Source organism: Harpia harpyja, chromosome 1 (assembly GCF_026419915.1).
Source record: "Harpia harpyja isolate bHarHar1 chromosome 1, bHarHar1 primary haplotype, whole genome shotgun sequence".
NCBI classification, from domain to species: Eukaryota; Metazoa; Chordata; class Aves; order Accipitriformes; family Accipitridae; genus Harpia; species Harpia harpyja.
This window is the reverse complement of record NC_068940.1, coordinates 108,975,657-109,003,641: the sequence shown is the minus strand read 5'-3', so window position 1 is coordinate 109,003,641 and position 27,985 is coordinate 108,975,657. Positions and strand designations below refer to the sequence as shown.

General features: G+C 73.2%; 1 protein-coding gene across 2 annotated transcripts; it reads left to right on the top strand.

The window, feature by feature from the left end:
• Window positions 1-45: 45 nt before the first annotated feature.
• On the top strand, window positions 46-27,886 carry KCNH2 (potassium voltage-gated channel subfamily H member 2). 2 transcript variants are annotated; one of them, XM_052809408.1, is made up of 16 exons: window positions 46-205; window positions 1,039-1,269; window positions 7,913-8,077; window positions 8,300-8,740; window positions 9,614-9,828; window positions 20,854-21,279; window positions 21,761-21,915; window positions 22,063-22,148; window positions 23,342-23,541; window positions 23,629-23,881; window positions 24,013-24,206; window positions 24,535-24,634; window positions 24,714-24,992; window positions 25,478-25,664; window positions 25,824-25,995; window positions 26,387-27,886. In XM_052809408.1, the coding sequence occupies exons 1-16, from the start codon at window positions 130-132 to the stop codon at window positions 26,579-26,581; spliced, it is 3,375 nt and encodes a 1,124-aa protein (XP_052665368.1). In that variant the 5' UTR covers window positions 46-129; the 3' UTR covers window positions 26,582-27,886. The 2 variants fall into 2 exon arrangements, with proteins under 2 accessions (XP_052665368.1, XP_052665362.1); XM_052809402.1 differs by having other exon boundaries at window positions 48-205; window positions 21,761-22,148.
• The last annotated feature ends 99 nt before the right edge of the window (window positions 27,887-27,985 follow it).

The following is a 27,985-nucleotide window of genomic DNA, read 5'->3' as shown; positions in this document are numbered from 1 at the left end:
CCTTGGCTCAAGGGCAGCGGGACCCCCCGCGGCGCGGGGCCGCCTTTCCCCCCCCCCGGCCCCCCCCCGCCTTCCCCGGGGCCCGGCGGAGCGGAGCGGGCGGCGGCGCTGCCCCATGGGCCGGGCAGCATGCCGGTGCGGCGGGGGCACGTCGCCCCCCAGAACACCTTCCTGGACACCATCATCCGCAAGTTCGAGGGGCAGAGTGAGTGGGCACCGGGGGGGGGGGGAGGAGGCACGGGGACCGGGGGTGGTGGTGGGGCGGGGGGCCGGTGCCGCCGGGGGCCGGGTCTGGGGGTGGCGGGGGCGCGTGTGGCTCCGGGGTGGGTTTGGGGCGCAGGTGACAAGCGCAGCAGAGCGGTGCCACCGCCTTCCCTGGCTGCCTCCCCCCCCCCCCCCGGCCCCAGGGCCGCGGTGTCGGGGTGCCGTGGGGTCCCTCCGGTCCCCCAGGGGGGTCGAGCACCAGCGGTGATGGGGCCTCGGCCGCCGGCTCGGGCGCCGTGGCCGTCGCTCAGCCGGCAGGGATCCTGGCCAGTCCGCGGCCTCCCCGACCCGCCACGCCGGGCAGTGGCGGACACCCGGCAGCTGGTGTGCAGGCAGCGGGTTTTGGCAGGGAGATGCTGTTTTCCCTCTGCCGGGGGGCCCCGGCGCCTTTCTGGGGTCAGGCCCAGAGCGTCCTCGGTGGGGACGGCGGAGCGGCATGCGGGTGATGCCACCCCACGGGGCTGGGCTGCGGGGCATTGCCACACCGGGGGACAGGCCGTGTGCCGGGGGTGCCGCGGCAGCGTCGTGCCTTGGGGAGGGCTGGTCTGGCCCGGGTGGGCTGGTGGTTGGTGGGGTTCCCGCGGTGCCGGTGCCAGTGGCGGCTTGGGGGGTTCCCCGGGGAGCGAGCGGGGCAGCTTGCGGGGTGTTTGGTCACTGGGAGCCCAGAGCCGCGGGCAGATGGACGCGCGGGTGGACGGATGGACGGAGCGAAGCTTCCCCGTGGGGCACCGGGCTGGTGGGGAGGCACGGGGCTGATCATCCCCTCTCCCCCAGGCCGCAAGTTCATCATCGCCAACGCCCGGGTGGAGAACTGCGCGGTGATCTACTGCAACGACGGCTTCTGCCAGCTGTGCGGGTACTCGCGGGCGGAGGTGATGCAGAAGCCCAGCACCTGCGACTTCCTCCACGGGCCCCGCACCCAGCGCGGCGCCGCCGCCCAGATCGCCCAGGCGCTGCTGGGCGCCGAGGAGCGCAAGGTGGAGATCTGCTTCTACCGCAAGGACGGTAGGGACCCGCGCCGCCGTGGCCGGCGGAGATTGACGGTTATTTGCACGGGGGCGAAGGCGGCCATCCATCACGGGCAGACAGACCCTTGAGTTAACGGCCCGCCGAGGCGGGCGGCTGCGCCGTGCCCATCCATCAGTCGTGCCGTGCCCCGCCGCGTCGTGGGTGGCACGTGGTGCCGGCGTGGGTGGGAGCCTGGCACCCGTGGCTGGTGCCTGTGTGCTGAGGGGCAGTGCCGAGGCAGCACGTCTGTCCCCAGGGGTGGGGGTTTGTGCTGCCCCAGCGGCACCGCCGGCGGTCCACAGCCCTCCCCAGCTGCTGCTATGGCTCCCAGCAGGGCGATGGTGCTGGGGGCTGCCGGCTGGGGTGCCAGGAAGCCACGGGCCGTGGGACTGGGGCTGTGGGGTGGGAACAGTGTGCTGTGACCTGTGGCAGGGCACTGTAGCGGGGGGGTGCTTTGGGGTGCGGAGGCACCGCATTGCCCGGGAGCAAGGCCAAGGAGATAGGGAGCGGTGGGGGGCCACGATTCGGGGCAGCGTGGTCTGAGTGCTGGGAAGGGGGCAATAGGTGGGGGGGCAGACCCCATCCTGCCCTACCTTTGCTCTGCCGAGTGGCTTCGCTGGCCCGGGCCAGCTCCTGCCCTGCCGGCAGCCACTTAGGCTGCCCTGTCCTGTGGGTCCAGCTGCCCCACGGCTGCCCCACGGCTGCCCCGCGGCTGGGCAGGACACAGGTGCTGCACTGTGACCAGCCCCGGAGCGAGCTTTCGGGGCCATGGGGCTCGAGCCTGCGTTGGGCATCATGGTGCTGCCGTCCCGGTGGGGGGTGTGCGTGGGGGTCATCGGCCAGGCTGGGCACCAGGGCCGTGCTGTCTCCCCACCTCACTCCAGCGCTGCCGGTCCCAGGGGTCCCTGCGCCGGGTGACTGTGCGGGCAGGTGGGTGCTGGGCCCCGCGGTGCCTGGGCTGGGGCCAGCACCGGCAGCCCCGCGTTGGCGGTGCCGGGGCTGTCCCATGTTGCGGCTCTGCCGGTGCCTGCACCAGGTGTCCCGGCTCTCATGGCAGCTGTCTCCAGCTCTCGGCACCCGGCCCCGGTTCCGGCGCGCAGAGTAAACAAAGCTGGTTCCCAGCTGCCGGCCCCACGCTGGCTCTGCCGGCAGCTGCCACGTGGAGCCACGACGGCTTCGGCTCCCCAGTGCTGCCTGGCCTCTGGGGCACGGAGCGCTGGTGGGTCCAGCTGGGGCTGGGGCAGCTGCCAGGGGCTCCAGGGACTGAGCTGGGGTGGGGGGAGCGTGGGGGGAGACCCCGGTCCCTGCCTTGGCCCTATCCTGCTGCAGCCAGCTGCGGCTCTGCGGTGCTGCCTGGGCAGCCGCGTGCCGCGGTGGCTGGCACAGCCAGGGCTGGCAGCCGGGGCCACGGCAGCGAGGCGGGTGCATCTGGTGCCGGTGCCCTTTGGACCCGTGCGTGGCGCCGTGGGCTGGCAGGGCGCAGGCAGCACGTGGCTGCTCCCTCCCGGCAGCGCGGGCAGCCCTGCTCGGGCAGGAGTCCTCGTTAGGGCTGTGCTAATCACCCTGCCCATCGCTTGCTGGCTGCCGTGTGCCAGCAGACGGGGACGGGGCTCACGCTCCTGCCCAGGCCCTTGCTGGGATCCCCCCAGCTGCCGCGCTCCCGGGCAGCGGCCATGACCGGCTCCTGCCTGCCAGCTGCCTGTGCTTCGTGCCTCTGGCGCTGGCTCTGGGCAGCATTGGTGCAGGCAGGCTGAGCCGGCAGCCCTGGGTGCCCCGGGGGAACCCAGGGGTGCCTCTGACCCCGGGGGTGCTCTGCCCCCCACTCCCCCCTCCCAGCCTGGGTGGGACGAGGCATTGCATTTCCAGCCCCTGTGGGGGGAGAGGGTGGGAATGGGGTCTGTGTCCCCGGGGTCCCCCTGCCCTGGGCCGGGCAGGGGGCTGCTGCCCTCGGGCCAACAGGGGGGTCTTCCCCTGGCTCATGGTCCCACAGCCCCCCCCCCCTCCCCCGGCACTAAGCCTGGGGGGGGCCAGGCTCCCAAGGCAGTGCTACAGCAGGATGACCCAGCTGCCCCCCACCACCCCACCCTGAGCAGCGTAGGGGGTCCCAGCACCCTGCCAGCCCCCTCCCCAGCCTGGGCTCTTGGGTGCTGCTGTGGGACCTGTAGGGAGGAGGGATGTGGGGTCCTGGGGGTCATGCAGGGGGGGTGCCCAGCCTAGGGCCTGGCTCTGCCCCAGGTGGCAGGGCTGACCCGGGGTGGGGGGCAGCTCCCTCCAGCTGCCCTGGCCCTGGCGTGGGGATGGGGCTTCCCCTGCCCGTGGGTCGGCGGGGGCACCCCGGGGCGTGCGGCAGCGGGTGCCGGCGGGGGTGGCTGGTGCTGCGGCAGCGCTCGCGCTGCGTCCCTGGGGAGTGCGGTGTTTCCGATGGGATATTTATAGGTGGTGGCGGCAGCGGGTGCATGCAGTGGCCCGGGAGCTGCTCCTTAACCCTCCCCGCTGTGGCCGGGACCTCCCCGGGCAGGGGGGGCGGGGGGGGGGGGCTCCGCAGGGAACTGGCTGCCCTTGCCCATGGGGCAGAGCACCATGGAGCAGGGGAGTGGGGAGGAGCAGCGTTGGAGGCAGCGGGACCCCCCGGCAATGTCCGACCCCAGGATATGGGGTGTTCCTGTACCCACAGACCTGCCCCGTGCCCGGGGGCTGTTGCGGTGGGTCCTGGCTGCCGGGGCTGTGGCGGTGCTGCTCACGGGTGTCCCCTCTCCCTGCCGGGCACAGCTCTATGCCAGCAGTGTGCCGGTGCCGCCTGCCACCGCGGGGCTAGCACGGGGTGGGGGGCTGCCGGCTGCGCTGCGAGAGCAGGCGAGGGGTGCTCGGGAGGAGGGGGTCCCACCTGCTGCTCCGTGCCCGGCCCCTCACTGCGCCAGGGGACCCCGAGCACCCGGACCCCCCCAGACACCACAGGGCAGGGACCCCGCCGCCCCTGGCTCTGGCGTGACGGCTGGGCCCCGGCAGCGCCAGCGCATCCCTGGCGCGGCTGCCATCGCTCACCCCATCGGGTGCCCTCGCGGTCGTGCCACGGCACTGAACCCCGCTCCTCTGCCCCGGCAGCGCCCGTACAGGCTGTCGCGGCACGGCGCTGGGCTGCGGTTGTGTGGTTCTGTGGGGAGCCGGCTGGGCCCCGCCGCGTCGCCAGCCGCTGCTGCAGCCATTAGTTTTGAGCGACGTTGTTTATACAGCCTTGGCGCTGCCGGGGACGCCGGAAGGTCACGGCAGCCGTGGGGGAGCCGTGTCCCTGGAGGGACAGCCTTGGGCTCTCCAGGGCGGCCACCGTGGTGCTGCACCGCGTCTGCGGCAAGGAGGGGGACAGGGAGGGGGCAGAGACGCCCCACTGCCCGTGGCCTTGGGGTTACCTGGGGCCGGGGACGGCTGCGGCAGCGTGTGTCCCTGGCCGTCGGCACGGGCTGGGAGCCAGGACGAGGGCTCGAAGGAGCCGGATCAGGCCCCCAGTCCCCACCTGCCCAGCATGAGCTGGCGCATCTCGGTGTGGGCGCTCCCACCGTGCCGGCAGGGCTTCCCCAGCCTGGCCGTGGGCGCCGTGCTGGCAGGTCGGTGGCCACAGGCCGGGAGGGCTGGTGAGGAGCATCGGGACATCTCAGCTCCCGCCGGCACTGCCGGGGCTGCCCGGGCAAGGTCGTGCCCTGGCCACGGTGCAGGAGCCAGGCCGGGTGCCGGTGGCCTCGGCTCTGCAGGGGTGGCAGACGGTGTGCCAACGCCGGCACGGGGTGTCTCGGAGAGGGGGGGTGGGGGTGTCCTGGGGGGACCCCATGCCCGGCGCAGCGTGGGACGGGGATCCCAGTGGGGTTTGTGTGGGGCAGCGTGGGGGAGCGGTGACGTGTCCGGGGTAACTGGCCGGCCCTCTGGTCACAGCACCGGGATGCAGAGTGGGGGGGTCCTGTGGCACCGCGCGGTGGGTGCTGTGCAGCCAGGGGTGCTCGGTGCGGGCTAAGCTGTGCCGCGGGGTGCCCGGTGCGGTACGGAGCGTGCGGCGTGGGGTGCAGGGTTGGGGGGGGTGCAGGGTGCGCAGGGTGGGCTGTAGGGTGCAGTGCAGGCTGCAGGGTGAGGTGCGCAGCGTGGGGGTGCGCGGTGCGGGGGCGCAGGGTGCGGGGGTGCAGGGCGCGGAGCGTGTGCTGCACGATGTGGGGGTGCACGGCGCACTGCGGGGTGCGGGGCGGCGGGGCGGGCGGCGGGGGGGTGGGGTGCGTGGGGTGCCCGGGGCAGTGGGGTGCAGGGGGGGGGGTGGGGATGGGGTGGGCTGGGTGGTGCGGGGGTCCCGGTGCGGGGGGGGCCGGTGCTGCCCCCCGGCGGTCGCGGGGAGCAGCGCAGCCCCGGCCGGAGCGGGGCTGGGGGGGTGGGAGTTTGGAGCGGGGGTGCGGGGGGGTGCTGGGGGTGTAGGGTGGGGGGGGAGCGGGGATGGAGTGGGTGGGGTGGGGGTGGGCTGCAGGGCTGGAAGCGCGTGGGTGCGTTTGGGGTGCAGGGCGCACCCTGAGCAGGGGGGGCTGCCCCCCTCCCTCCCCGTGGGGCACGTTCGGTCGCTGTCACTCATGGCTGGGGTCCCCGAGGGCCGGGGGGGGGTGTGCAGGAGCCCCCCAGTTCTGCTGGGGCGGGGGGCAGCCAGTTGGTGCAGCCCCTGGTGCGGGGCCTGTCCCGCGCTGAGCAGGGCACTGGTGGCGGGGGGGGGGGGGCACAACCGGGGGGGGGGCACAGCCAGTGAAGGGGGGGACAGGGTGAGGGGGGTGACGTGTGCGGGGCTGGGTGATGCGGGGGGATGCCGTGGGGGCCGGGGGATGCTGTGCAGGGCAGGGAACTCAGCGCAGCCCCCACCTCTCCCCCAGGCTGGTACCTGCCACGGGTGGGTCCAGTGTTTCGGCGCCCCGAGCCCTGCACCCCACCAGGGCATCCCCCATCCCCCCTGCGCCCCGAAACGGTCCTGTCCCCAAAGCCCCGCACCCCGTTTCCCCACGGGCAGCCCGGTGGCAGGGGACGGCCGGGGCCGGGGCTGGCCGGCGGCCGCAGAGGCCGGACCGGGACGCTGGAGCGCGTGGCGTGGCATGGCGTGGCGTGGCGTGGCGTGGCCGTCCCGCGGCGCCGGCGGCTGCTGCCCGCAGCCATATTTAGGCATAAAGCCGGCACGGCGGCTGCAGCGGTGCCAAGGGCCGCAGCCCCTGAGCTCGGCGGCGGTGCTGGGGGGGGGGGGGTGGCTGGGGGCGGGGGGGTGCACAGCGGGGGGGTCCCCTTTGTGACCTGGGGCGGCCGAGATCACGGCCGGGCTCGGGCCCCCCCCCCGCTTTCCTGGCCCACGTGGGGTGGGGGTCCGCGTGCCTGCAGCCCCGGGGGCGCGTGGGGCAGGTGCCGTGGGACCCCGACCCCCCCGCCTGGAGGCCCCGCCAGCAGCAAGGTGAGGTGCGTGCACCCGGCGTGGGGGGTCCCGCCACCGTCCCTGCCCCGGGGTCTGACCCCGGTGGGCGGCGGGATGGGGCAGCCGCGGGCGGGAGGACCGGGGGCACCCGGTGCCGGTGCTGGCGCGTGTCCCGGCAGCCCGAGGGGATCAGGGCGATTAGGATTTCCCGCGGGAGCCGGGGACCGGGTGGGCGAGGATGAAGCAAAGCTGCCGGCGGTGCGGGGCGGCCATGTGTCAGTGCTGCTAATCCCCCCGCAGCGGGCGGCCCAGCCGGGGACCCCGCTGCGGCCTGTGCCATGCCGTGCCGTGCCATACTGCGCTGTGTCGTGCCGCGCCATACTGCGCTGTGTCGTGCCGCATGCCTCCTGCTGCGCTGGCCCCCTGCCCGCAGCCCCGCGTGCGGGCAGGGATTCCCCATGCCGGGTTGGGGCCAGCGCTGGTGCCGGTGCCGGTGCCAGCTGGTGGCCACCGCGCCGGGCTCCCTGGCACAAGCTGCCGGGCCCGCTGCTGGGGGGGGGGGAATGCCGTGTGGGGGTGCAGCAGGGGCCGTGGCTCAGGGGAGCAGCGTGGGGATGATGCAGCACCCTGGTGTCACACACTTGTCCCCCGTCCCGTGTCCTGCTGCAGCCGTTGCAGGTGCCGGGGAGGGGCTGGGGTTGCTGTGTGGTGGGGGGGCTGCAGAGACACCCCCCCCATCAGCCCCCGGGGTGGATGGGGACCCCTGCAGGGCGAGGAGCGCTGGCTGCGGCTGGCCCCACGGTGGGGTGCTGGGGGGGTGCAGGATGCTGCCCCATCCCTATGCAGGAGAGGTTACCCCGGGCTGTCCCCGGCCCCCCCCAGCCCAGCTGAGCTCCCAGCTGCAACAGCAGGATTAACGCTGCAGCTGTTAACAAGTTCTGAGCGGCTTAAGCCTGGCCCAGCACCCTGACTGCCCCCAGCGTTGGCCCCCCCCCCCATGGCTTCTGCCTGTCACCCCGCATGGTCCCTGGGGCGTTTTGGGGGGGTGTTGGGGAAACTGGGCCCCTCCCACCCTCTCGTGCCTCAGTTTCCCCCCATGATGCAGCTGCAGCAGGGCTGGCACCCTGCTGAGTCAGCAAGTTCTTGCCCCACAGGGTGGGGGGGCAGGAGGGGGGTGCCCAGCAGGGATGGGGGGCCCGTGCCGCCGCGGTGCTGAGCCCCCTTCCGCAGGCAGCTGCTTCCTGTGCCTGGTGGACGTGGTGCCGGTGAAGAATGAGGACGGGGCCGTCATCATGTTCATCCTGAACTTCGAGGTGGTGATGGAAAAGGAGCACCTGGGCTCGCCCGACAAGGACACCAACCACTGGGTCACCCCCGCCAACTGGTTCCCCGCAGGTAGGGCTGGCGCCGGGGCACGGGGCGGACGGCATGGCCGGGGGGGACTTGTGCCGGCACCGCCATGCCAGGTGTGGCACCGGGTCCCACCGGGGCCACGCTGACCCCGCTCCTGGAGACCCCGCGTCCCAGGTGCCGGGCCCTGCCGAAAGCGCCGTGCCGCATGGCACGTGGCGAGGGCAATGGGTGCCCGACCCGGATCCTGCCCCTTCCTCCATCCAGGGCGCAGCAAGTCCTTCAGGCTGAAGCTGCCGGCGCTGCTGGCGCTGGCGGGCAGCAAGCAGTCGCTGCCGCAGGAGCCGCCCGACGCCGTCGTCGTCGACTTCTCCAAGCAGAGCAGCGAGTCCGGCCCCGAGGAGGCCACCTCCTCGCTGGACCCCAGCTGCCCGGGGGGGGCCCAGCCCGAGGACCAGGCGGCGCTGATGGGGGACGGCCCCCCCGAGCCGCCCGTCACCCACTCCTCGCCGCGCGCCGACCGCCTGGCCCTGCACGCCGCCTTCTCCAACTGCAGCCTGGCGCGCAGCCGCTCCCGCGAGAGCGTCCACAGCGTGCGCCGCGCCTCCTCCGTCGACGACATCGAGACCATGAAGGGCGAGGGCGAGAAGCGCTGCCACAACCGCCACGCCAGCACCGGCGCCAGCATGCACCGCGGCTCCAGCACCGGTACGGCGCCGCCGGCACACCGCGAGCGTTGCACGCACCAGTGCCGGCACCCGCAGCTTCTCGCCCCGGCGCAGTGTGCGGCCGTGGGGTGAAGTCATTGGGGCTGGCAGCTCGTTAGGGCCAGGGCCATCTCCTGGCGCGCAGGTCGCCGGGGCAGCTGTCAGCCGCAGCCGGAGGGAGCCGCCGGCAGTTCGGCAGCAGTGCCGGCACGGGGCCACCGCAGCACTCGTCACTGTCAGGCTCCTCATCGCTGTAATGTTCCACGCTGCCGGCGGCTCTGGCACCTGGTGGGCCTCCCCCCGTCACCCGGCGCGGAGTGGGCCAGGGCAGCCCTGAGCCCCCCACGTGGCACCGAGCCCCCCACACAGCGCCAAGCCCCCCCCTCCTGACAGGGAGCCCGTGGCCACCCTGCTGTGGCTGCTCTGCCCGGCTGCCTGGTACGCACCCCCTGCCCAGCTCCACCACGCAGGGCCGGGGGGCTCAACTCCCCCCCCAGCCCATCCCAGGCGGGGGCCTTACACCCCCAGCCTGTCCCGCAGCCCCCTGCCCCCCCGGCAGCGCCCAGCCCCACCTGCCGCAGCCCCCGATCCCCTCGCGGCGCCGGAGCGGCAGCAATTGCCTCGTTAACCCCCAATCCGGCTAAGCACATTAGGGAAGGGGAAAATAATTACATTAACAGTAAACGATAGCAAGCGGGCGGGCTGCAGTCCTGCAGCGCCTGGCTGGGGGTGCTCCCTGCCCCAGGGCTGCTCGCAACCCTCGCCTGCTGTGGGCCCCCCCCCACCCCAGGGCTCTCCTCGGCTGCCGTGGGACCCCCACCCCGGGGGACAGCGGGGTCGTGGCCCCCCCGTGGTGACGGTCCCCCCTGCCCAGGGGCCATGAACAACGTCCGGAGCGCCCTGCTGAACTCCACCTCCGACTCGGACCTGATGCGCTACCGGGCCATCAGCAAGATCCCCCAGATCACCCTCAACTTCGTGGACTTCAAGGCGGACGCCTTCCTGGCCGCGCCGCCCGGCGAGAAGGAGATCATCGCCCCCACCAAGCTGAAGGACCGCACCCACAACGTCACCGAGAAGGTCACCCAGGTGAGCCCACGGGCGCCCACCACGCCGCCGGCCGACGGAGATGGCCGGGTGGTGCCGGAGGTGGCCGGGCGGTGCTCGGGGCATGGCCAGAGCCCAGAGGATGCTCTGCATGGCAGCTGGCTGCCAGAGCTCGCAAGGAAGCGTTGGAGCTCGTGTGATGATGCTGGAGCTTGCAGGGTGATGCTGGGGCTCGCAGGGAGGTGCTGGAGCTTGCGGGATGATGCTGGAGCTTGCAGGGAGGTGCTGGAGCTCGCAGGGCGATGCTGGAGCTCATGGGATGACGCTGGAGCTCACGGGGAGGTGCTGGAGCTCGCAGGGAGGTGCTGAGCTTGCCGGATGATGCTGGAGCTCACCGGGAGGTACTGGAGCTCACAGGACGATGCTTGGAGCTCACAGGGTGATGCTGGAGTGTGCGGGACAGTGCTGGGGCTCGCAGGGAGGTGCTGCGAGGGGCTGGGGGCTGCAGGAGGGGGCTGAGGGCATGGCTGGGGGCCTGGGGTGCCCCTGCCTGGCAGGGTGCCGGAGGGACCGGCTCGAGCAGGGCATGCCAGGGCAGGTGAGGCGCGGGTTGTCGCTGGCTGTGCGGGGTGGCCGTTGTCCCCCACCCCGTGGGATCAGGAGGGTCCCTGTCACTTTCCTCGGGGAGATCGGCCGGGGTGGTCCTGGCTGCGGTGCTCCCTGTGCCGGGGCATGGGGATGGGTGCCATGGCTGGGTGGCACGCGGCTGGGACGGACCCCATAGGGTCCCCGGGGGATTCCCAGTGGGGAGCGCAGGGCAGGGACCCCCCCCAGACTGTGGTGACCCTCTGCCCCGGCTCCGTCCCAGCGCAGGCGCAAGCCCCGGTGTTACGGTAGGCTGCCCCGGGCCGCCGGCTTGCTGTGCCCGGGGTGCCGGGGGGGCTGGCGGTAGCGGCTAATGCTTGGCACGTTGTGTAACTGCCATCTGGCTGCAGGGAGCAGGCGGCGGCTGCTGCTTAATTACACCCTGATTCTGACTCCTGCTAATGAACTGAAAGCTGCCAAGGGCCGGTGGGCTCCCAAGACCCCCATCCGTCCCTGCCGGGAGGGCTGCCCCGGGGGGCTTGGGGACAAGACAGAGGGGACGGGGAGAGAACCTTCTCCCCGTCCCCTCTGCCTTGTCCCCAAGCCCCCCCGGGGCAGCCCCGCGCCATCACTTCTCCCCGGGGACCCCGGCAGCTGGCATGGGATGGAGCTGCCCGGGTGCATCTGCCTGCGCTCCCAGTCCCTGAGCAGCCCCGGCCCCCCCCAGCCCTGCCACGCGTCTGCTCGCACACGTGAGGGGGGCCCCATGTGGGACCCCCCGGCTCCCACAGGCAGCTCCGTGCCCTGCTCCTGGGGCTCCTCTCCCGGGAGCACCGGGGTGGGCACCCAGCCCCGCTCCCTTCGCCAGGTGCCGGAGAAGCCGTGGGACCCTCTGTGGGGTTGGGAACCCCTCTGTGGGGTGGGCGACCCCGGCCCCGCAGGGCTGGGCCCCCCCCAAAACCTCTCTCCCCACGACTTGCAATGCGCTGGCTGGCCTTCCCGGTTCCTCTCCAGCACGCTAACGAGCCAAGCGTCCTGATTGCCTTTGCTGTGTAATTAATTCTGATGCTGTGGTGGCTGCTGCTGCGCGGGCAGGCAGCTGCCTGCGCCGCGCCTCAGTCATTCCCTCCTGCCCACAGCTGCCATTGCCACGCGGTGCCCGGTAGACGGGGGGGACGCGGCTGCCCTCGCCAGGGCTGGCCCTGCCCCATGGTGCCAGGGCGGGGGGCTCAGCCGTGCCCCGGCCGTGCCGGGTTACCTGGGGTGGGAGCACCCGTTGCCTCCATGGGATGGGATGGGGGTCCCCGCTGAGGCACCCGCTGCCCGGCGCGTGCCTGCCGTGGCTGGACTGGGGCAGAGCCGGGGGTCACCGTGTGCCGGCGTGGCGGACCGTGTGCCGGCGTGGCACGGGGGCGCGCGTGGGTGTGAGCAGCCGTCGGGCGGCGTGGGGATGGCTGCTGAGCTCAGGACGCTGCGAGCGGGTTGTGGGGCAGCCCCAGCCAGGTGCGGTGAGCCACCAGGCCGGTGGTGCCGGGGGGGGCCAGGGCTTCCAGGCAGCGGCACCATGAATCATCCGCAGTGACGGCAGCCAAAGGAGCCCGCGTGCCGCCCGCTCCCGCAGCTCCCGTCAAGGTCACCGCGCTCTCGGGCCTGCCGGCCCCGCCAGGCTGGCGCAGTGTGGTTAGCCGGGGCCGGGATGGGGACGAGGCCCGGCGTGCCCAGGCCGGCGGCTGGCGCCGGGCAATGCGGCTGGGGAGGCACGAGGCCCCGCTGCCGTGCAGGGATGGATGCTGCGGCATCCCGGTGGCTCGTGGCAGCCCTGGGGACCCCCAGCCTGCTCCGGCAGGGACCCCTGCCCACGGCAGGGCAGGGTGGAGCTGGGGCTGGGCACCGCCGGCACCACGCTGGCTGTGACTGACCCGCTGGGAGCTGGTGTCCGGCACGGTGCGGTGGTGGAGCACGTTGCCGCTGCCCGCCGTGGTGCAGTGGGGGCTGGGGGGGGGGGGGCTGAGCTGGGCACGTCCGTGGGGAGCCCCAGCCCCGCTCAGGGCTGGTGGGTGCCCCACGGTGCGGCTGGCTGGGAGGGGGTGTCACCGGGAGCTGCTGCGCGCCGGGGGGCTCGCCGGCTGTTGATGGCGGTGTGGGCGTAAGGGCGGGGGGTGTGGGGAAGGCCCCGCTTGACGAAGCAGGTCCCGCTGAGCCCCGGCCCCGCTGGTGCCCATTGGGTGAGGACGCTGCACCCCAGGGTCACCCCTCGGCGGGGGTGCGGGCAGAGGCGCCGGGCAGGCGCAGCGGGGGTCTCGCTGCCAGGGCTGGGCGGCAGCCAGGGACACCGGGAACCGTGAATCAGCCCGGGGCTGCCGGCGGCGGCCAAGGAGCCCCCTCGGCCCCATCCCCGGCCCGCGGGGGCTCGGGGGGTCCCCTCGGGGGACGGGGGTCTGCAGGCAGCAGCTGCCAGAGGACGGGCAGGGGGCTGGCAGCCGGGCCCCCGGGATTGGCGGCAGCCCCCGCTCCCCCCACCCCCGCCGTGCCTCAGTTTCCCCGCGGGGGGTGTTCCCGGTCCCTCCCCGCGGCGTGACGGGCCCGCGGGGAGTGGCGGAGGCTGGAGCCGGGGCCGGGGCGGGGGCGGGCGGCTGCCGGGCGGGGAGCGGGACCGGCGGAGGCGGGCGGCGGCGGCGGGGGGGGGGGGCGGGGGGCTCGGGGCGGGGGGGGGGGGGGGGGCGGCCGCCCCGCTCCATCTGCCGCCAGCTCGGGTCAGTGCCGGGCTGGGCTCGGCTGTGCCGGGCTGGGGGGGCGGCGGGGGGGCGGCGCGGGGCTCCCCCCGCTGAGCGCGATCATGGCCCCGGCGCGGCGCGACAGCGGCGACCGCCCCGACGGGGACCGCAAGAGCGGCCGCGTCCGCCGCGCCGTCCGCATCTCCAGCCTGGTGGCCCAGGAGGTACGGGGGCGGGGGGGGGGGGGACGGGGGGGGGTCCCTGGGCGGGGGGGGGGGGTGGGTGTTCCTCCCGCCGTGCCCGCCCCGGGCCGCCCCCCGCCCCGACGGCGCCGGCAGCCCCGGAGCTACCCCCCCCCCGGTCCCCGGGCACGGCCCTGGCTTAGCAGAGGGTCGCGGCGGGGGCGGGGGGGGCCGTGCCCCCCCCCCGCGGAGGGAACGGGCGCCCGCGGCCGGTCCCGCCGCGAGTGGACGTGGGGTCCCCGGGCTGCTCCCACGCCGGGCTAGAGCCCCCCGGGGCGGCACAGCTGGGGGGGGGGGAGGCAGGGGGGGCACCGCTGCGGGGGGCTGAGCATCCCCGGTGTCTGCGGCCGGTGGGGCTGGAGAGCCGCGAGCCGCCACGTCGACTGGGCTCCAGCCGAACGCCGTGGGTGCCGTGAGCCAGGGCGGCGTGGGGCATCGGCCACCCACGGGCACCCTGCCACCCCGGTGCCACGGCCGGGCTCGTGGCCGTGGCTGTGGCAAGGGGAGCTGCCGCACGGCTGTTCGGCGAGGTGCTGCCGGCCGGGGCGGCATCAGGAGGTTGCGATGGGTGCCGTGTCCCCAGGTGGTCCCCCTGGCCGTCCCTTCGACGGTGGCTTGCGGCACGACGGTGTGGCACGGCGGTGGGGCTGCGGCGGCCGGGGCGTGGGGTGGTGTGGGTCAGCACCGGGGCATCTCGGTGTCTGCGTCAGCGGGTGGGGGTCGGGTGTTGGGGCGGGCGCGCCGCCCCGTGGGGACGTCACCCTGTCACGGGACTCGTCACCCCACCCTGCCACCGGCACCACGGGGTGTTGGTGCTGCCGCCGTGCTGTCGGCAGTGGGTGCCTGCATCGCCTCCCGGCCCGGGGTGGCCGCCCATCCCCGGCGTCCATGTCGGGGGGTGCCGAGGGAGCCGCACCGCTGCCGCAGCTCAATGCTGTGAGTACCGGCCACCGCGGCAGAAGTGGGGACACTTGGGTGTCGGGGTGTCCCCACCGCCGCAGCGCCTGCCATGCACGCTGCCGGGGCGGCCGGGCACCTCTGCGACTGGCTGTGCCGCTGCCTCACCGATGGTCAGTGCCTGCCACAGCGGAGAGCGTGTTGGGTGACACCGACACCGGCACCTGCGAGGGTGACAGGGGTGTCACGGCCAGTGTTGGGCGCCTGCGCTTGTGGTGGCTGCTGCGGCTGTGGGGCACCCTTGGCACTGCCGGGCCGTGGTGTCGGTGGCTGTCCTGCTTTGGGTGTCCCTGAGGGTGCCAAGTCCCCCGTCAGCGCTGGCGTGGGTGCTGCCGGCGCTGGGCAGCGCTGCTGTGTTTGGTACCGCGGATGCTGGGGCCAGTGCACAGTGGGTGTTGGTGTTCTGGTGTTGGGTGTCCCGGAGGCTGCTGGAAACCTGCTGGTGGGGGGTGCCTGGGCGGGTGTTGGGTGTCTGCCGGTGCCGGTGTGTGTCTGTGTCGGCGCTGGTGTGGCGTACCTGGGCGAGCGTTTGGTACCTGCCAGTGCCAGTGTTGGGTGCCTGTGCCGGCACTGGTGTGCCGTGCCTGGGCAGGTGTTGGGTACCTGCCAGTGCCGGCGTTGGGTGGCTGTGGCGGTTGGGTACCTGCAGGTGCTGGGTGCCGGTGTTGTTGCTGGTGTGTGGGTGCTGGGTGTCTGGTTCGGGGTGTCCGTCAGTGTGGGTGTTGGGGGTCCGTGGGTTCCTGCGTGGGGTAGGGTCTGCGCTCAAGGCCGGGGCTGCTGGTGTGTCGGTGCCCGCCTGGTCTCGGTGCCAGGCGGTTTCACCACGGGGCGCGCGGCGTCACGGCAAGCGCTGGTGTTAGTGCAGGCCTGGCAGCGCTGTGGGCGGCAGGCTGCTGGGACAGGGGGTGTCAGGGTACCGGCGTGGTGGGTCACGGCAAGGTGCCGGTGCACCCGTGGTGCCGGATGGCAGTGGCTGGGGGGTGCTGGGGGGTGGGTGGGGGTGGCCCCTGGCCGCGGGCCGGGGTATTTGCGGCAGCGAGGGGGCTGTGCCCCGTGGGCGCGGGTGTCTGGGTCACGGCAGGTGCCGTGCCGGGTGTCTCCGGGTGTGCGGGCTGGGTGTCGGGTGCCAGTGTCACAGCAGGTGTCGGCGTACGTGTCACCGTGAGCGCGAGGTGCCGCGTGCCTGCGCCGGGGCGGTGTATGTGTCACCGAGTGTCGGCACCGCCGCTATCTGTGTCACCGTGACTGATAGGTGTTGTGTCGCCGCGAGCGGTCCCGCTGCCTGCCGGCGTCGCTGGCGTGGCATCACGCCCTGCCGGGCCGGCGCGGGCTGCCCGTGGCCGGGGGGCCGGGATGTCACCACACGTCAGCCCTGGCGCGGGCGCGAGGTCTGGGCTGAGGGTCTGCGCCAGCCGGGGGGTCGGGTGCTCCTGTGATGGGTGCGGGTCTGCGATGGTGCCGGGCACCGGGATGCGTGGCTGTGCTTGCCAGAGCTGTGCCGCTTGTGCCGGGCACGTGTGTGGGGAGTCCCCAGCCCCTCGCCACGCCACCCCCAAGCCCTGTGTGGCACGGGGGGCTGTCCCCACGGCTGGGTGGCACGGGGCGGGGGGGCCGTCCTCTGCAGTGGTGCAGCAGTGGGGGGTGTCCCGGGTGCTGCCCCCTCCAGATACAGCACGGGGGGGTGTCCCCGGGCTGACGCAACTGGGTGACATGTGGGCCCAGGGCAGGCTGTCGGAGCCCCGCAGGGTGCCACTGTCCCCCTGCGATGCTGGGGGTCCCTGGCTGTGCCCAGGGCTGTGAGGGGTGGGGGCTGGCACCAGGAGGTGGGGGTGCCGGGGCTGTCCCCCCCTGGCTGTGCAGCCCCAGGGACTGGGGGCTCTGGGGGCTGCCCCAGGGGTCTGCAGGGCCTCGGGGCTGGGACGGGGCCACGTTGGGGGGGATGTATTTTTGGGGGGACTGATGGGGTGAGGGCTGTATCCATGGGGTTGACGGGGCCTCTTGCCCTCTTGCCCTCCAGCTGTGCGTTCTCAGCTGCCTGCAGGGCTGAGGCTTCCCCAAACTGGGGGTCACGGCGGGGGGGGTGGTCCGGGTGGGATGCGGGTGCAAGGTTTGTGCAGCCCCCTGGGGTCCGGCCTGCCCCCGCCCTGTGCCCGTGGGGTCTGGGTGGTCGGCGCGTGCTGGGGTTCGTGGTGCGCCAGTGGCAGGGGATCCCTGGGGGTCCGGGGGTCTCCCCCCATGCACGGCCGGACCCTCCTGCCTCCAGCCCCCCCAGCCTGCACCCCGTGCTCAGGGCCTTCCCCAGGCCCTGGGACCCTCTGCCACCATTCGGCTCCCTGGGGGGGGGCCCGGCCTGCCCCCAGCCCCACGCAGGGACTATGGGTGGGCAAGGGGCCGGGGGGGGACACCGGGTGTCCTGGACAGGGGGGGTCGCACCAGGCTGAGGGGGGGGACGCAGAGCTGGGGGGTCCGGGGCCCTTGGGGGGGGGCAGCGTGCAGCCCTGCTGGGGCCTGGGGCACCTGCCCACGCTGCCCGCGCTGCCCGCGCTGCAGGCAGGGATTTGTCCCAGTTTGGCGCAGCAGCTGCGTTAATTTTAGAGGCAGGAGCCGGCTGGTTGCTGGAGCCGCCCCCCCCCCCCCCGCGCTGTTCCACCCCCCCCGGCCCCCCCCCTCCACTGCCCCCCCTGTCCCGGCTAAAAATGGAGCCGGGCTGGCAGAGCTGCCGCTTAAAGGGGCAGCTGGGATGGGGCCGCCGTGGGCTCCCGGGGCTGGGGTGCATGGCTGGGACCCCCATGGGGCCCCCACCTGCCCTGTGGGGTGCTGGAGCTTGGGGGGGGGGGGGGGCTCTGTCCCGCGGTGCCTGTGTGCCCGCCGTACCCCTGGCCTCGTGTGTCTGCAGCATCCTCGCCGCCTGTCCCCCCTGGTACCCCAACCCCGTGTGTCCCCATGACCCCATATGACCCCGCAGCAGCGTGACCCTATGTGCCCCTGCGGCACCCGTCACCCCCCCTGCACGGGGGTGGCACGTTTGGGACATGCAGGGGATGCTCGGGGCGCAGCCCTCCCGGGAAGGGGTGTGCAAACGGCCCCTGCGCTGTTTCGGCGTGCAGCCCCCCATGCCGGCACTGCCGAGACCACCCACCGCGTGTGCCACGCGTGCGGCTGCCTCCCTCCGCGTCATGCGGCGCGTGGGGACGCGGGTGCCAGCGGGAAACCCCTGCGCGTGGGTGGCAGCGGGTGAGTCAGGGCTGACGGGAACCGCGGCGCATCCCCGGCGCTGTCACCGCGCATCCCCGGCTCTGCCGCGGTGTCAGCGCGGCTGTTCCCACACCGCCGTGCCGCTTCCCCAGGCTCTGCCCTGGGCACGGCACGCACCCCATAAGGCCACCGAGGCCGGTGGCACCTGGTGACGGGGGCTACGTGTCCCCCCCCGGGGACATCCCCTGCTGCCCCATGTCCCAAGGCGGGAGCGGTGGCAGCGGGGGAGGGACGTTTTGGCTGAGCCAGCAGGATGGGAGCAGTGTTCCCCAGCCTGTGAGGACCACGCAGGCGTACGAGTGTTTGCGGCGTGTTTGTGGCACGCTCGTGGCGTGCACGCGCACCGTGACGTCCTGCTCACCGCCGCGGGGCTGGGCTGTGTGTGTCCCCCTGCAAGTGGAGGTGCCGGCACCAGCACGGTGCCCGGATGGCCAAAAGGGTGCCGATGGGGTCGGGATGCGTCCCGCCTCGTGCCACGCCGGGGCAGCTGCTGCCCGCCCCGCTGCCCGCGGTCACCTGCGGCTGCACCAGGCTCCCCGCTGCGGAGGCCCCAGGCCGTGCCGTGGCACCGAGCCACGCCAAGCCCTTCGGCGTGCTGCCACGTGCCGCGCTGCGCCACGCCAGGCCGCCGGGCGCCCCGAGTGTCGGAGGGGTTAAGGGGCGGGCGGGGGCCTGGCGGCGGGGGGGGTTGGGGGGGGGCACATCCCTGGCTGTGGCGGCGGGAGCGGAGCAGGCTGGGAAAAATTTCCGCCCCAATAATTTTTCTCGCGGCTGCCGGTGGTGCGTGGCTCCCGCCCGCCGCCTCCCGCCGCGCCGCCGCTCTCGCCGACGCCGTCCCGCCTAGGGGTGCCCGGCTGCCGCGCTCAGCCGGGCCGGAGGGGTGGCGGGTGCCGGCGGGGGCGGCGGGATGGGTGCGGGGTCTGTCGGTGGGGGGCCGTGTCCCCGGTGCCACCGGTGGGCAGGCGGCGGGGGGTGAGTGCCGCCGGCACACCATGGGCTGGGCCTGGCCCCGCGGGCGGCCGTGAGGATGCTGGCGTCGCTCCTGCAGCTGCTCCAGGAGTTGCCGGGCCCCCCCGCCGCCCCTCCCCGGGCCGGAGCAGGACCCATGCCCGGCATCTCCCTCTGCGGCACCTGCCTGTGCCTTGACAGCGACACCGCCCGCGCCGCGGGGCAGAGCCAGGAGGAGAAGGTACCGGTACCGCCGCTCTCCCGCCCTGCCCGGCCCCGGCACCTGCTGGCAGCCGGTGCCGTGGCCGGGCAGCTCCCCGGCGTGGGGGGGTCCAGCACGGCCATGCCCACGGGGCTGTGCCGGGGAGGGGTGGTGGGTGCTGCCACGCGGGTGGCAGGAGGGTCCGGGTGCCGTACCCACCCCGGGGGGTCCCGTGTCCTGGCGGTGGCCGTGGCTGGGCTCGGGCTCCGTCCCCGCCCGGCTGCCACCGGCTCCGGGTTTGGGGTGGTTACGTAAAGCCGCCTCTCGCTCTGCCCCCGGCTCGGCACGCACCCACAGCCCCCACGGGCGGCACGGCCTGGGGAGCCCTCCCCAGCCCCCCCCAGCAGCCGTGCACCCCCAGGGCTGGGGGGCCGGATGGGGCCCAGGGGTGGCTGTGCCCCCGTCGCGCTCTCTTGCTCTCGTGGCGCAGCCGGCGGGTAAGCGGGCACGGGTGGCTCGGCACGTCCTGGGTGGGCGCGGGGGCCGTGGGCCCCGGCCGTGGTGGGGCGGTGGGCAGGGGCTGCGGGTCAGCCCCGGAGCGTCTCACGCGCGCCTTGAGGCTGCGCGGGGTGACGGCCCCCTCGGTGGCGGTGCGGGGGCAGCGTGGGGAGGGACCCCCGCCGGGACCCCCAGGGTCGTGCTCCCAGGCTGTGCCCCCTTGGCCGGGCAGGGCTGTGCCGGGTGTCCTGCTGCGCGGTGCTCTGCGGTTGGCATCGCCCCAGCTCCCGTCCCTGCCCTCCGGTAGCTGGGGCTCCGTGCGGAGCTGCCGGACGCGGCCGGTGGCCACCAGCCCCGGGGCTGACCGAGCCCCGCAGCCGCTCTGAGCGGGTGCCGTGGGGCCGGTGCTGTGCCCAGCCTGGCTCTGCTCTGTGGGGCTGCCCGGCCTTGGCACCTTCTCCCCACCGCAGGGCCCCTCTGCCCCACGGCACCCGCTCACCCGGTCCCTATTTATAGCCGGTGCCCCCCGTCCCGCGGCCGGTACATCTAATCCCCGTGCCAGGCGGCCGGGACGGACGGGCGCAGCTGCCGGGGCACAGCCGTGCCCCCCGGTCTCCCGTGCTCAGGCTGTGTGTGTGTGTGCGGGCACACGTGTGTGCGTGTCTGCACACTCGTGGGTGCACGCATGTGTGCGTGACAGGGGTGGGGTGAGCAGCAGCCCTGTGGGATGCGGGGGGGGGGGTCAGTGCTGGAGGCTGGGAGATGCCCGGGGGCAGCCAAGGCAGCACCTGGAGGGGCTGAGCCCCCCCACATGTAAATGCCCTGCAGCAGCGTTTGCATGCCAGCCCTCATTTCCATGGGTGCTGCCTGCCCAGCCCTGCCTGGGGAAGGATGGGGGGGGGGTGTCACTTTCGGCAGGCAGAGTTGAGCTTGCTGCACCCCACTGCGCCCCACTGCACCCCACTGCGCCCGCTGCTGGGGTCCCACTCCCTGAGCAGGGCAGGGACCCGGCTGGGAGCAGCCCCGGCCCCACAAACCCAGCCCCACGGTGCGTGGGGGCGGCGGGGACTCCGTGGCACTCGTGCCCGGCTGGCCTGGCACGGGGACGGGCCGTGGCGCCCGTGCCAGCCCCCAGCTGCGTCACCGTGTGCCTCTGGGGCTGCCGGCCCTGGTTTGGCAGCAGCTGCGCCGGGGTCCCGCCGGAGCAGAGCTCAGCGCTGCCGGCGAGCCGGGGCAGAGCTCTGGGGGGGCTGCTGCCGCTTTGGGGGTGGCACGGGCAGGGGGGGACGCGGGGGAAGCGCCTCGGCCAAGGGCAGCGGCGTGTCTGTGAGGGGGGGGGTGCAAGTGTTCCCAGTGGGGACTGCACCCGGGCGGCGTCTGTGGGGCAGGAGGGGGCTCGTGGGGCAGCTCTGCCGTGTGGGGCGGCTTTTTCCCAGCCGTGCCCGCCAGCCGTCCCCCCCGCACCCCTCATCGCCAGCTCCGGGGTCCCACCGTGCCCCAGAGCATCCTCGGGCAGCCGAGACCCGCCGGAGCGGCCCCCAGCCCAGGGATGCCCTGCCTGCGGCTGGCGGGGACAGCCCCTGCTCGGGGACGGGGGGCTGGGGGGCTCAGCCCCACAGGGCGGCGGGGGGGGGCGCAGGAGCTGACCCCCTGCCCGCCCGCCCAGGTGCTGTCGCTGGGCGCCGACGTCCTCCCGGAGTACAAGCTGCAGGCGCCGCGCATCCACAAATGGACCATCCTGCACTACAGCCCCTTCAAGGCGGTGTGGGACTGGCTCATCCTGCTGCTGGTCATCTACACGGCCATTTTCACCCCTTACTCGGCCGCCTTCTTGCTCAATGACCAAGAGGAGGCCCAGCGCCACAACTGCGGCTACTCCTGCAGCCCCCTCAACGTGGTCGACCTCATCGTGGACATCATGTTCATCATCGACATCCTCATCAACTTCCGCACCACCTACGTCAACTCCAACGAGGAGGTGGTCAGCCACCCCGCCAAGATCGCCATCCACTACTTCAAGGGCTGGTTCCTCATCGACATGGTCGCCGCCATCCCCTTCGACCTGCTCATCTTCGGCTCCGGCTCTGAGGAGGTACCTGCCGCCACGCCGGCGTGCCGCGGTGCCGTGCTGGCACCGGCTGCGCCGCGCCCTGGCTGGGCTGGGTGATATTTCAGTGCCGGGTCCTCCCGCAGGGTGATGCCTGGGGGTCCCACACGTGCCCCAGGGCCGGGTGCCCACGGTGCCGTGGTGGGTCTTCGCCGCGGGGGCAGCGCTGGGGGCACCTGAGCCTGAAGCGGGGCGAGGGGCTGGGGCGTGCACGGGGTCCTGGGGCACGACAGGCCCCGGCACCCTGCGCCGGTGGGGCTGGGGGTGCCCAAACCGGGGGCCAGTGCGGCACAGGGGGGGAGCACCGGGAGGGCTGGGCTTGGCTGCTGCCTGGTCCTGCGCTTTTGCGGGGGGGGGTCTCTGCCGGGGGGGAGCAGGGCCGCCCTTGCCCGCGGGGAGACCGGTGTTCCCCGGGCCGGGGCAGGGCCAGCCCTCGGTGACCCCCGCCCGGCCCCCTCCCCTGCAGACCACCACGCTGATCGGGCTGCTGAAGACGGCGCGGCTGCTGCGCCTGGTGCGGGTGGCCCGCAAGCTGGACCGCTACTCGGAGTACGGGGCGGCCGTGCTCTTCCTCCTGATGTGCACCTTCGCCCTCATCGCCCACTGGCTGGCCTGCATCTGGTACGCCATCGGCAACGTGGAGGGGCAGCGCATCGGCTGGCTCCACTCCCTGGGCGACCAGATCGGCAAGCCCCTCAACGCCAGCAACCCCCTCTACGGCCCCACCATCAAGGACAAGTACGTCACCGCGCTCTACTTCACCTTCAGCAGCCTGACCAGCGTCGGCTTCGGCAACGTCTCCCCCAACACCAACTCCGAGAAGATCTTCTCCATCTGCGTCATGCTCATCGGCTGTGAGTGCCCCCGGCGTGCGCCCGACGCGGGGGCTCGCCGGGGGGGGTGGGGGTCCCGCTCGGCCCCCGCCGGCGCGGAGGGCGCCCGCATGGGTCTGCGTGCGAGCCTGGGCGTGGGTGCGAGTGTGCGTGTGTGTGTGTGCGCGCACACGTCTGCATGTGAGCATGTGTGTGTGTCAGCATGCACGTGTGTGGGCGTGCATGTGTCTGTGAGCATATGTGTGTGTGCACATGCATGTGAGCATGCATGTGTGTAGGCATACGTGTGTGTGTGAGCATGCAAGTGCACGTGTGGACGTGTGTGAGCGTGCGTGTGTGTGGGCATGCATGTGTCTGTGTGAGCATATGTGTGTGAGCGACCGTGGGAGCGTGCATGTGTGTGGGAGCATGCATGTGTGCATGTGTGTAGGCGTGTGTGTGTGAACATGCATGTGCATGTATGGACATGTGTGCATGTGTGTGGGTGTACATGTGTGTGTGAGCGTGCATGTGTGGGGGCATGCGTCTGTGTGAGCATACACGTATGAGCAACCGCGTGTAAGTGCATGTGAGCATGTGTGTGCAAGCATGCACATGTGTGGGGGAGCATGCATGCGAGTGTGAGCATGCATGTGTGTGAGAATGTGCGTGTGTGAGCATGCATGAGCGGGCATGTGTGCCTGTGAGCACACGTGTGAGCATGCACGTGTGTGTGGGCATGTATATGTGTGATAGAACATGCACGTGGGTGTGAGCATGCATGGGTGTGAGGACGTATGTGCGTGAGCACACACCGCTGTGCCTGTGCGCGTGTGAGCGTGCGACGAGCTGGAGCACGCCTGTGAGGCAGCTCTGGATGCACGTGGGCCAGTCGTGCATGGCTCCGCGAGCTCGCTGTGCTCCCGCAGGCCCGTGCGGGTGCGCGGGCGCGTTCGCGGGTGCGTGTGTGCGTGCGACGGTGAGTGCAGGTGCAAAAGCCCCGTTTCTGGGGGGAGCCCAGCGGGACCCTCCCGTGCCTGCCAGGCTGGGGGGGGTACGACGGATGCACAGCGGGGCTGGGGGTGTGCTCACACACGTGTGCAGGGCTGCCCACAGCGGGGGGGGGGGAGGTCGTGCCAGCGGAGGTGGGTGCCCCGCACACTCAGCCCCCGTGGTGGGGGGGTCCGGGGGAGCGGTGCCAGGGGCCCCCCCTCACCCCGCTCGCCCCGCCGCAGCCCTGATGTACGCCAGCATCTTCGGGAACGTGTCGGCCATCATCCAGCGCCTGTACTCGGGCACCGCGCGCTACCACACCCAGATGCTGCGTGTCCGCGAGTTCATCCGCTTCCACCAGATCCCCAACCCGCTGCGCCAGCGCCTGGAGGAGTACTTCCAGCACGCCTGGTCCTACACCAACGGCATCGACATGAACGCGGTGAGCGCCCGGCCGGCACCACGGTCCCCTCCGCGGTCCCCCCAGTTCCCCCCGTGCCGTGACACCCCCCCCCGCCGTGTCCCGCAGGTGCTGAAGGGCTTCCCCGAGTGCCTGCAGGCAGACATCTGCCTGCACCTCAACCGCAGCCTGCTGCAGAACTGCAAGCCCTTCAAGGGGGCCACCAAGGGCTGCCTGCGCGCCCTGGCCATGAAGTTCAAGACCACGCACGCTCCCCCCGGGGACACGCTGGTGCACGCCGGGGACGTCCTCACCGCCCTCTACTTCATCTCCCGCGGCTCCATCGAGATCCTGCGCGGGGACGTGGTGGTGGCCATCCTGGGTGAGCTCCCCGGGGACCCAGCGCCGGGGCTGGGGCGGGGGGGACACCCCTCCAGCCCTGGGTGCAGCGGGCCGCCGTGCCCCATGGGCTGACACCCCCCTCCTCACGCTGCCGCCCCCCCCCTCCACCAGGGAAGAACGACATCTTCGGGGAGCCGCTGAACCTGTACGCGCGGCCGGGGAAGTCCAACGCGGACGTGCGGGCGCTGACCTACTGCGACTTGCACAAGATCCACCGCGAGGACCTGCTGGAGGTGCTGGACATGTACCCCGAGTTCTCCGACCACTTCTGGTCCAGCCTGGAGATCACCTTCAACCTGCGTGATGTGAGGGGCTGGGGGGGGGGGGCATGGGCTGGGGCGGGGGGGAGCATGGACTGCGGGGGAAACACCCGTCCTGCTGAGCCTGGGGGGTGTCCCGAGCAAGCTGGGGGGGCTGGGCACAGGGGATACTCAGGGATGAGGGACAGTCACCATGGGATGCCCCCCAGCATCGCCTGGCTAGGTGGGAGGGCACTGCACCAAAAGCCCCCCAACATCACGCTGGCACTGGCACCACATGCTGCCCATGCAGCTCCCCGCTGCCCCCAGTCCCTGCCAGCTTGGAGCACGGGATCTGGCAGCCCCCCCAGTCTCATCCCCCCCCTCCCCACAGACCAACATGATCCCCGGCTCCCCGGGCAGCGATGAACTGGACAGCGGCTTCAACCGCCTGCGCAAGCGCAAGCTCTCCTTCCGCCGGCGCACGGAGAAAGGTGGGGGTCGGGGGTCCGGGGGTGGGGGGGGGTCCAGGCCCCAAGGGGCCGTGGTGACCCAGGACCTGTCCCCCCGCAGATGCCGCCAACGCCGGGGAGCTGCGGAGCGGGCAGAAGGCGCTGCGGCCGGGCAGGAGCTGCCAGGCGCCCGGGGCACCGCGCGGGCCGGCCGAGTGGGAGCCCTGCCATTCCAGCTCCCCCTCCAGCTCCCCCTCCAGCGATGAGGATGAGCCCCCCGTGCCCGGACCGGGGGCCACCGCGCTCTCCCCCTTCCGCAGCGCCCGCCCCGGCAGCGAGGCGCCCGTGCCTGCCGAGGCCGAGGAGCGCAAGGGCGGCGACATGTGCAACCCCCTCTCAGGTGGGAATGGGGACGAAGGGGCTCGGGATGGGGTGGCGGGGTCCCCCATTCCTCTCCTCCCTGCTCAGGGTTCTGCAGACCCCCCCAGCAGCTCCTGAACCCCCATCTCCGTTGCTCCACCTGCCCCCCAGATCCCCATCCCGTGTCCTGCACCGTCCCCTGCAGCCTCTGCCCCTGCACCCCCTCTGCTTTTGCATCCCCATATGCCGTTTGGGGGGAAGCTCCGTGCCTGCTGGGGTGCATCCCTGCTCCGTGCCTGCTGGGGTGCATTCCCTTTGCGTCCCTGCTCCATGCCTGGTGGGATGTGTTCCCTTCGCATCCCTGTTCCGTGCCTGGTGGGATGCATTCCTTTTGCATCCCTGCTCCATGCCTGCTGGGATGTATCCCTGCTCCATGCCTGCTGGGGTGCATTCCCTTTACATCCCTGCTCCATGCCTGCTGGGACACCCTAAGGACACTGATGTTTTCCCTCCTTGCCTTTACAGGAGCCTTCTCGGGGGTCTCCAACATCTTCAGTTTCTGGGGGGAGAGCCGGGGGCGGCAGTACCAGGAGCTGCCTCGCTGCACCATCCCGGCTCACGCCGCCCTCAGCATCCCACTGCCGTCCATGAGCCGTCGCCAGCGCTCCGAGGTGGAGACGCGCCTCGACCTGCTCCAGAAGCAGCTTAACAGGTACCTGGGGAGGGCAGGGGGGGGTTAGCAGGGGCAGCACGACCCCACGGGAGCCCCCCAATCGCCCCCGTTGGGGGGCGATTGGGGGGCTCCCGTGGGGTCGTGCTGCCCTGCGGCGCGCAGTGCCCTGCACACACCCCGACGCGTGTCTGTCCGCAGGCTGGAGACCCGCATGGCTGCGGACATCAGCTCCATCATGCAGCTGCTGCAGCGTCAGGCCGCGCTGGTGCCGCCCGCCTACAGCACGGTCTCGTCCCCCCACCAGCCCCCCGGCCCCCCGTGTCCCCTGCAGCCCGTCCTCCCCATCACCCCCATTCAGCCGCTCTCTCAGGTGAGCCCAGCCCACTCCCCAGACCCCCAGGTTTGGGGCAGTCCCTCTCCCCTGCCCCATTGCCCTGTCTTCCAGCCCCACTGCGGGTTGGGGTCACTCCTGAGCCCCCCCAGGTTTGGGGTAGCCCAGCTCCCCATCCTCCAGCCCCACTGCAGGCCGGGGTCGCTCCTGAGCCTCCAGGCTTGGGGCAGACCCCTCCTGTGCCCCATCACCCCATCCTCCAGCCCCAGCGAGGGTCGGGGTCAGTCCTGACCCCCCCCAAGCTTGGGGCAGCCCCCCTCCTGTGCCACCCGGTGCAGCCCGGAGCCGGGCGAGTGGCACACCGAGCCCCTTGTCCCATCCCCGGCTGCCCCTGGCGTGGCGGTGATGCCGGCTGCCCTTCTTCCCGCAGGTTCCCAGCTATCCGGTGCCGCTGGAGCTGCCACATGTCCCGGACCCCCGCGATGAGCCGCCCCCGCCGCCGGACGTGGTGCTGCTGGTGGAGCCGGCGGCCGCCCCGCCGCGACGCCTCTCCCTGCCCGGACAGCTGGCCGGTGCGCCGGACACACAGACCCTCCATAGACACTGCTCCGACCCCGGGAGTTAATGGGCAGGGCAGGGACGGGGCCGGGACCCCCCGGCGTGACGGGACGGGGGACCCCCGTCCCCAGGACGCTGGCCGGGCCGGTGGGCTCCAGGCCGCCGTCCCCCATGGACAATCCCTCCCGCCGCCGGCAGCCTGCGGGGGGGGAGCGGCGGGAGCCCCTCGGCACCCCCCACGTTAGCTGGCCTAACCCGGGGGGCCAGGCCCCCCGCCCTGCCGCCGTGCCGGCGCTTCCAGGGCTCGGCTGGCAGGACTGTCAAACGTGTGCTGCTCTTCGCCTCTCCTTCCTCCTCCTCCTCCTCCTCCTCCTCCTCCTTGTAGTGCTGCAGCCCCTTCCCCAGCCAGACCCCCGGCCGGCCGGGGCCGTGCTGCCCCACGGCCAGAGCCCCCCCCTCCGGGGACGCCGGGGCCGGCAGCGTGGCGGGGGGAGCGTGGTGGGGGCTGCGCAGGGGTGTGCATGCGTGTGTGTGCGTGTGTCACGCGTGTCTCCGTGTGCTGCGGGTCTGCCTGCCTGCACTCGCCCTGTCCGTGTGCGTGTGTGTGCGTGTGCGTGCACGTGTGCGTGCGTACTCGTGTCCGGCGCCCCGGGATGCCACGTGTGTCTCGGGGGGGCTCCTGCTGAGCCAGGACCCCCAGGCTGCTCTCTCGGGACAGACAGGCTGTGCCCATGTGTGCCTGTGTATGTACGTTCACCCCAGCCATGCTTCCCGCCCGCCGTGGCACACGTGTGTGTGCGTGTGCACACCTGTGTGCGCTGAGCCGCAGCGGAGGTGCGTGGCGGGTGCGTGGCACCTCCCCCCCAAGCCGTGTCCCCGTCCTTGTCCCGGTTGTGGGTGGCCCTGCCGGCGGCGATGTCGGTGTGCCCGTGGGGCAGCGCTGTGTGTCCGGTGGGTGACCCCCTCCCCACGCCCGCTGTGTGCCCCCCTTGCCAGCCACTGGTGCCCCCCAGTTCCCCCGGATCCCCCCCAGCCTGGGGGCCCCCCCCGGCCACTCTCCCCACATAGCTGGTGGCACGGGGCAGGGGGGTACAGCCCCCCGGCATCGTCCCAGCCCCCGGTGCCACCCCACGCACAGGGAGGGGGATGCCCCAGTGGGGAGGGGGCGCGGGTAGGGCTGGGGGCCATGGGGCTCCCGCCCACCCACCCGCTCGCCCGCCGGCTCCTGGTAGCGTGTGCCGTGTTCGTGCCGTCATCCCGTAGCCGGGCACCGCGTGTGCCCGACCTGCCGTTTCACACAGCCCTGCATGTCGCCTTCCGCGGTAGGTGCCCCCCGCCTGCCCCCTCCCCAATAAACCGGACAGACACCCCGGCTCTGTGTGCGGCTGCGCTGCGGGACGGGGCCACGGCAGAGCTGTGCCACCGCGGCGGTTCCCGGGACGGTGCCGTGGGGAGGGGGACGAGACCCCAC

Coding starts and splice junctions, on each gene's coding strand:
- KCNH2 (XM_052809402.1), top strand. CDS start 130: ATGCCGGTGCGGCGGGGGCACGTCGCCCCCCAGAACACCTTCCTGGAC. Junction 1,270..7,912: donor CTGCTTCTACCGCAAGGACG/GTAGGGACCCGC, acceptor CCCCTTCCGCAG/GCAGCTGCTTCCTGTGCCTG. Junction 21,280..21,760: donor TCGGCTCCGGCTCTGAGGAG/GTACCTGCCGCC, acceptor CCTCCCCTGCAG/ACCACCACGCTGATCGGGCT.